Genomic DNA, 8,525 nt, shown 5'->3' with positions numbered 1-8,525 from the left:
GAATGAGCCAATAATGAGAGGCTTATATTATATGTGCAGCCACCAATCAGCAGCTAGCTCCCAGTAGTGCAATGTTGCTTCTGAGCCTGCTTAGGTATGCTTTTCATTAAAGAATACTAAGAGAAGGAAGCAATTTAGATAATAAAAGTAAATTGCAAAGTTGTTTTAAACTGTATGCTCTACCTGAATCATAAAATATGCTTGTGTTTCATTTCCCTATAAGTACAAAGAACCTCAGTGCCCTATCAAAAGTCTATGAATCTAGTCCAATGATTTATCTCGCCAGCTATATGCAGATTGAAGTTTGATCAAAATTTACAAAACACTTAGGCCTAGATTACAAGTGGAGCGCTATTGTTAGCACGAGGAGAGTAAATGTGATCGTGAGATTGCGTTGTTCTTTAGGCTCAAATCCATCATACAAGTGGCGTGCTAACTCGCAGTAATTTACAAATAAGTGGAAATATGCGCTTGTATTACAAGTTGAAAGTAAATGCAATCGCACAAACGCAATCGCATTTACAGCTCCAACTTTTTAAGGTTACGGAAAGAGTTTGTCCAGAGGAAAAAGTTGCATTAAACCACTATTAACCCATTAACCGCTAGCCCCCACATTGCAAAGTCCCCACTACACTATAAACCCCTAAACTACCAGCCCCTACGCAAAGTAAACCACTATACTATTAACCTGTTTAAACCACCAGCCCCTCAACTCAAAGTAAACCACTACTCCATTAACCCCTAAACCGCCAGCCCCCAACGCAAAGTAAACCACTACACTATTAACCCTCAAACCACCAGTCCCTTAACTCAAAGTAAGCCATTACACTATAACTCCTAAACCACTAGCCTCAAAGCAAAGTAAGCCACTACACTATTAACCCCTAAACCGCCAGCCCCCAATGCAAAGTAAACCACTACACTATTAACCCCTTAACCACCAATATTTTCTATGGGCAGCAAAAGAGCTAATTGCCCAGCCAAATGCCCCTTTCAGGGGACATCTTAGATTATTTTTTCGGGGTTAGTGTTAGAAGGTGTGGGGATTTTTCAAGAAAAAGAGCTTGATCGCTTTACAAAAGGCCCTTTAAGGGCTGTTTGTAGTTAGGTTTTTATTTTAAAGTGTTTTTTTTTTATTTTGGGGTATTAGAATAGGCAAAACATTTTTTTAATTTTGGTAATTTGTTATTTTTTGTAATTTTAGGGTAAAATTTTTGGTTCGCGAATGGCGGACCACCATTGAATTCAATAGGCAGGCGAACTTTAAAACCTACAAATACTCTTTCTGGCCACAATAGTGATGGAAAAGTTGTTTCAAGGGTACTAACACCTGGACTGTCGCATGCTGGAGGGGGATCCCTGGCAAAACTCCCATGGAAAATTACATAGTTTATGCAGAGTCTGCTTTTAAGCCATAATGGGCCTAAATCACCTAACATTCCCAAAGTGGCTGTCTCAAAACATCCCGGACAGAAGATAGATTGATAGATAGGATAGATAGATAAACATAGATTGATAGTTGGATAGAATCGATAGAAGAGAAATAGATAGATTTGTTAGATATATAATTACCCTAATAAAGTCTAATAATTAAACATGCGTTCTTGGACCCAACTAGCTTGTGTTAATTAGTACTTTTCTTAGCACTTTAATCCCTGTCCCCCCCCCCCCCCCCCCATCGGGGGTGTTCTATATGGCCTGCCTGTTTACCCTGAAAAAATATAATAATAAGACATGCGGTCTGGTACCTATTTTAACTAGGTTGTGTTTTAAGTACTACCATTCTTAGCACTTTAATCTCTGTAACTCCCCCTATTTGGTGAGGTCTATAAGGCCTGGATGATTACCCATACAAAATATAATAATAAGACATCTGCTCTTGGTCTGCGACCCATGGTAACTATGTTGTGTTAATTAGTAATGTCCTTCACATTTTAATAGCTGTTACTCATACTCACCCTATTGGTGGAGGTCTATATGGCCTGCATGATTACCCTTACAAAATATAATAACCAAACATATGCTCTGGGACCCATGGTAAGTAGGTTGTGTTAAGTAGTACTGTTCTTTGCAGTTTAATACCTGTTACAACACCAAATGGTGGCAGGTCTATCTGGCCTTCATGATTAGCTGCACCCAAACCCAAAAAAAAGCTGAGTGGTCTTAGACTAACACCCATGGCTAACTCGGTTGTTTCAATTAGTACTATTCTTAGCACTTTCATCCCTGTTACGGGTGGTCTGCATGGCCATCATGATTAGCCGAACAAAATACTACAATCCAACCTTTGCTCAGTCTTCATAGGCCCTTCATTGTCTGTATTTTGATAGTACAGTTCTTATTATTTTTATAGCTGATACAACACCGAATGGTGGCAGCTCTATATGGCCTGCATGATTAGCCGCACCCAATACAAAAATAAATCCAAGCGGTCTTGGATTAACACCCATGGCTAACTCTGTTGTTTCAAGTAGTACTATTCTTAGCACTTTCATCTCATCATCCCTGTTACTTCCAGGACTCTCGGTGGTGGTCTACATGGCCATCATGATTAGCCTAACCAAATACTACAATCCAACCTTGGCTCAGACTTCCTAAGGCCCTTCATTGGCTGTATTTTGGTAGTACTGTTCTTATTATTTTTATAGCTGATACGACACCGAATGGTGGCAGCTCTATATGGCCTGCATGAATAGCCGCACCCAAAGCCAAAAAAAAGCCAAGCAGTCTTGCACTAACACCCATGGCTAACTCTGTTGTTTCAAGTTCTACTATTCTTAGCTCTTTCATCTCATCCCTGTTACTTCCAGGACTCTCAGTGGTGGTGGTCTACATGGCCATCATGATTACCCTCACCAAAATATAACAACAATACGTGCGTGCAGGGAACCATGGTAAGGTTACTTCCTTTCGCAAAATCAAGTATAACAGTTGCAGGCAGAGGTTCTGACCCTGCATTATGGCTGCACCTCTCCCTAAAAGAGGCATGTATGCAAAGAGCTGGCCTGCCTAAAAAGAGGAGCAAGGCTGTACAGGTTGTTCTCCTTCAGCCGTTTTATACGCTGTCCCACGGCCACGACCCTCAACAACCACAACAGAATGAAACACCACATATGCCATCCTTTTGAACAACAGAGTACAGGTATGGCATTGATTTTAGTTACACTGCGATATTTATTATGAACCGTGAAATTGAAAACAAAAACATGATTGGACACCAAGTACAGTACAGGTCGTTCTCCTTCGACCTTTTTAGAATAGTGTTCCGGACCCCCAACAAAAACAACAGCAGGAAAGAGGACATATGGCATCCTTTTGAACAATAGATGACAGGTAAGGCATAGATTTTACAAAGCCATAGATAATTTTTTTGCAACTGTGAAATAAAAAAAAACATTGATTGGACACCCAGAACACTTCTTTATCCTTAGGCCTTTTTATAAGAGGCTCCCGGAGCCTCAACTGAAACAACAGCATGAAAGAGGACATATGGCATCCTTGTGAACAATTGATTACAGTTAAGGCATTGATTTTATAATCCCAGAGATCATTTATATGACCCGGGAAATAGAAAAAAACATTGATTAGACACCCAGTACACTTATTTATCCTCAGGCCTTTTTAATAAGAGGGTCCCGGAGCCTCAACCGAAACAACAGCATGAAAGAGGACATATGTCATCCTTTTGAATAATAGATTACAGGAAAGACATTGATTTTAGAAACCCACAGATCATTATTTGCAACCGGGAAATAGAAAAAAACATTGATTAGACACCCAGTACACTTATTTATCCTCAGGCCTTTTTAATAAGAGGGTCCCGGAGCCTCAACCGAAACAACAGCATGAAAGAGGACATATGTCATCCTTTTGAATTATAGATTACAGGAAAGGCATTGATTTTAGAAACCGACAGATCATTATTTGCAACCGTGAAATAGAAAAAAACATTGATTAGACACCCAGTACACTTATTTATCCTTAGGCCTTTTTAATAAGAGGGTCCCGGAGCCTCAACCGAAACAACAGCATGAAAGAGGACATATGTCATCCTTTTGAATAATAGATTACAGGAAAGGCATTGATTTTAGAAACCCACAGATCATTATTTGCAACCGTGAAATAGAAAAAAACATTGATTAGACACCCAGTACACTTATTTTTCCTCAGGCCTTTTTAATAAGAGGGTCCCGGAGCCTCAACCGAAACAACAGCATGAAAGAGGACATATGGCATCCTTTTGAATAATAGATTACAGGAAAGGCATTGATTTTAGAAACCCACAGATCATTATTTGCAACCGGGAAATAGAAAAAAACATTGATTAGACATCCAGTACACTTATTTATCCTTAGGCCTTTTTAATAAGAGGGTCCCGGAGCCTCAACCGAAACAACAGCATGAAAGAGGACATATGTCATCCTTTTGAATTATAGATTACAGGAAAGGCATTGATTTTAGAAACCCACAGATCATTATTTGCAACCGTGAAATAGAAAAAAACATTGATTAGACACCCAGTACACTTATTTATCCTCAGGCCTTTTTAATAAGAGGGTCCCGGAGCCTCAACCGAAACAACAGCATGAAAGAGGACATATGTCATCCTTTTGAATAATAGATTACAGGAAAGGCATTGATTTTAGAAACCCACAGATCATTATTTGCAACCGGGAAATAGAAAAAAACATTGATTAGACACTCAGTAGACTTATTTATCCTCAGGCCTTTTTAATAAGAGGGTCCCGGAGCCTCAACCAAAACAACAGCATGAAAGAGGACATATGTCATCCTTTTGAATAATAGATTACAGGAAAGGCATTGATTTTAGAAACCCACAGATCATTATTTGCAACCGGGAAATAGAAAAAAACATTGATTAGACACCCAGTACACTTATTTATCCTCAGGCCTTTTTAATAAGAGGGTCCCGGAGCCTCAACCAAAACAACAGCATGAAAGAGGACATATGTCATCCTTTTGAATAATAGATTACAGGAAAGGCATTGATTTTAGAATCCCAGAGATCATTTATATGACCCGGGAAATAGAAAAAAACATTGATTAGACACCCAGTACACTTATTTATCCATAGGCCTTTTTAGCAGAGGCTCCAGGACCCTCAACAAAAACAAGAGCAGGGAGGTGGGCATAGGAGTACAATGTAGTGTGACAATAATAATGTGAAGGGGAAGATTGTGGAGTTGTGGCATTTTAATTTTGTTATCGTGGGAAGTACTTGCAATGACCTTGCTCTGGTGAATCCATATTGCAAATGTGTTTTTTAAGGCACTGTTTGTCTATTTTTTGAATATCAGCATTTGGTAAATGAAGCTCAACTTAAGGCTGGCGAGAACTGACCTTTCTTCGACCTGTTTGCAAATGTTGTGGCTCTGGACAAACATGTGAATAAGGGGCAATCAGCCATATTCTGCACGCAACCCCTTTGATGATTGACGATAAACATGTGTCACCTGCAATCAGAGCCCGTTACTTCTGTCTAAATCATCTTCCTGGTATGGACAGGCCACTGTTTCCCACAGCAAGTCCGAAGCTTGAACTACAAGATTGTCTTGAGTATGGTAGGAAACCAAAGTTTATTTAATTCTGTACTATCACCACAAAAGCTGAACTTCTTGAACCAAGGAAAATGCAAGCAATTTCATGTGCTTATGGATGACAAGGACGTCCTGTCCTGTGGTGCACAGAGATGGAGAGGATTTTGGGCCTCCCTGTACACTACCCAGATGTCTCCAACATCACCAGAAACACAAGACAGCGACTCTTGGGAAGTTCCTGGAGTGTTCCGGTAGCCATCTCTTTGCACCCCGAAGCTGTTGTATACATCCGACAACAGCTTCGGAGACTGTGGTGATGCACATGTTATTTACTGTTGTTCCAGCTGTGGCAATATCAATTGGCATTAAAAAGGTAAGATTTGGGGGGCGGAGCCTATAGCTGTTGCGGTAGGATGTGTGTTTGAGGAGCTCCAGGTCTTACAAGTTACTTTGGAGTTAGTTTTCAACCTTAATTTAATTTTCTTTTTGGGATTCATAGTCACACTTTCTGGGGCTATCCAAGAGGAGCCTGGTAAAAGCACTAGTCACCCCTTATATCAACAGGTACGGAGACCTGTTTTTTGCCTTTCCAATATAGCGCCGGACACCCCTGAATGAAAAAAAAAGGTAAGATTTGGACTAGTGACACTCATTTTATGCACGCTGTGGCAATTGCAATTTGCAATAAAAATAATCTGCTTTCAACCACTACCTACGACCACACCTGACTCCTGAAGTCATGCTTCAGTTATTAACTCAAGTTAAATTAAATTTTTTTTTTTTTTATTATGCTCAGCAGATTCAAAACATACCATTATTCAATCTTCTAGTCATATCACACGACATGTCAAAATGCTGCATGGAAAATGGCAGTGTGCAAAGTCATAATCTTAGTGAACCTATAAGTGCATTACATTTTCTAAAATAAACAAAAATACTGAGAAAAAAAAAAAAGAAAGAGGACATATGGCATCCTTTTGAACAATAGATTACATTTAAGGCATTGATTTGAGAAACCCAGAGATAATTTGTTGCAACCGGGAAATCTAAAAAAAACTGGATTAGACACCGAGTACACTTATTTATTATTAGGCCTTATTAGCAGAGGCTCCAGGAGCAGGAAAGAGGACATATGGATCTGGCAGAGGAAATGTAGTGGGGGGAGGGGTTCCAAAGACGAAGGAAAATGAGGAACTGGAATGTGAGGGTATGGGCCGGGTTTGGAAGTTCAGCAGGAGAGCTTGAGGCGGGAGGTGCTGTTAGTGCTGCCGACAAAACCTATGACGGATAAGGCAGGCAGAAAAAAGGGAGGAGGTTAGGACACTAAAAAAAAAATAATATATCATTGAGACAGAGTACTGCAACAAATCGCAAGGACTGGAGGGACTGTGTAGTAACCTGAATGTTACGTCTATGCAGCACTCTTCAGGTTGGAGTAGCCTGACATCGGAACCACTTGCTGTGGATTGAAACACAGAAATCTTGCTTGGATGGTGGACTAAAAGGACACAGTTTCTTTGTATAGACTGGAACAAAAAAGGGAAATTGGAGGAATAGGATTTTTACCCTAGTTTGTCAGCTTTGCTGCCCTTTTATACAGAGATGAATGAAGACCCCATTCGGAAAGGCAGCAGGTCAGAGAGCCAGAGGTGATGCAGCACATGCAGGTGTGTCTGCCAGTATGATGAAAAAAAGGACTTCTCACAAGAAGAATCGAAATAATGTTGGTCCAAGCAAACCAAGTTCCCAGCCCCGGAGGAATATTGTAGGTTGCAGAATACAGCATGGTTGGAAAGAAGGTAGTGGCCCAATAACACAATGGAAAGGAACTGTATTGGATCAAGTGCCAGTCAACCCATCCCTTTATCTTATTAAATATGATGGATTTGATTGTGTCTATGGACTAGAACTCCACAAGGATGAGCGAGTGTCTGCTCTTGAAGTTCTTCCAGATAGAGTTGCTTCATCTCGAATTAGTGATGCTCACTTGGCAGACACAATGATTGGTAAAGCTGTTGAACACATGTTTGAAACAGAAGATGGTTCTAAGGATGAGTGTAGAGGAATGGTCTTAGCAAGAGCTCCCATAATGAACACATGGTTTTATATAACCTACGAGAAGGACCCAGTTTTATATATGTATCAGCTATTAGATGACTACAAAGAAGGAGATCTCCGCATCATGCCAGACTCTAATGATTCCCCTCCAGCAGAAAGAGAACCAGGAGAAGTTGTGGACAGCCTTGTAGGAAAGCAAGTGGAGTATGCCAAAGAAGATGGCTCAAAAAGGACTTGCATGGTAATACACCAAGTGGAAGCCAAACCCTCTGTTTATTGCTTAAAATTTGATGACGATTTCCATATTTCTGTCTACGATTTGGTGAAGACATCGTAGATGTAATATTTTACTTATTGCCAAACAGGTGGATTTATTAAATGTAAAATATGTAGACAAACCTGTCCACTTCTGTCCAATTATGTGACGCTTCAGATTCCAGGCAAGCCCGTAACCCCTTAAAGGAAGTAACGCAGTTTTGTTGCTAAGAACAAAAAAAAAATTTCCACATCAAAAGGAAACAAACCACGTTCTGTGAATTACAACTCATTTTGCATAATGGAATTTATCCTTTAGAAGGAAACTGATCTAGTAGTGGTGAATTCAAACAAAAGAAGCATGGATGCAAGAAAACTGGGCGAATTCTGTAAATTTTCAAAGTGGGGGGAAAAAAAGGTTATAAAAATGTAATTGTTGTATTTCTTAAGCACTCATTCCTCATCAATACAAGTCCAGTTTGGTATATCTAACTACTTTAACATAGTTATCGTTATGTATTTCAAGTAAAAGTATTTTTCCCAGTGTTACTTATGTCTTATAATGTGGGGATTGTGGTGCTGCAGTTCAGTTATCCAGCTGCCCAGTGTATCAGCTATTAGATGACTACAAAGAAGGAGATCTCCACATCATGC

General features: G+C 39.9%; 1 protein-coding gene across 2 annotated transcripts; it reads left to right on the top strand.

Annotated features, from left to right (window-relative positions):
* Positions 1-7,164: 7,164 nt before the first annotated feature.
* Positions 7,165-7,953, top strand: LOC128664964 (spindlin-Z-like). Of its 2 annotated transcripts, XM_053719751.1 has the most exons (2): positions 7,165-7,401; positions 7,705-7,953. In XM_053719751.1, exons 1-2 carry the CDS (start codon positions 7,165-7,167, stop codon positions 7,951-7,953), a joined length of 486 nt encoding a protein of 161 aa, XP_053575726.1. The 2 variants fall into 2 exon arrangements, with proteins under 2 accessions (XP_053575726.1, XP_053575725.1); XM_053719750.1 differs by having other exon boundaries at positions 7,165-7,953.
* The last annotated feature ends 572 nt before the right edge of the window (positions 7,954-8,525 follow it).

Source organism: Bombina bombina, chromosome 6 (genome assembly GCF_027579735.1).
Source record: "Bombina bombina isolate aBomBom1 chromosome 6, aBomBom1.pri, whole genome shotgun sequence".
NCBI classification, from domain to species: Eukaryota; Metazoa; Chordata; class Amphibia; order Anura; family Bombinatoridae; genus Bombina; species Bombina bombina.
The sequence above is the reverse complement of the archived record's forward strand: the minus strand, read 5'-3'. Positions and strand labels throughout refer to the sequence as shown.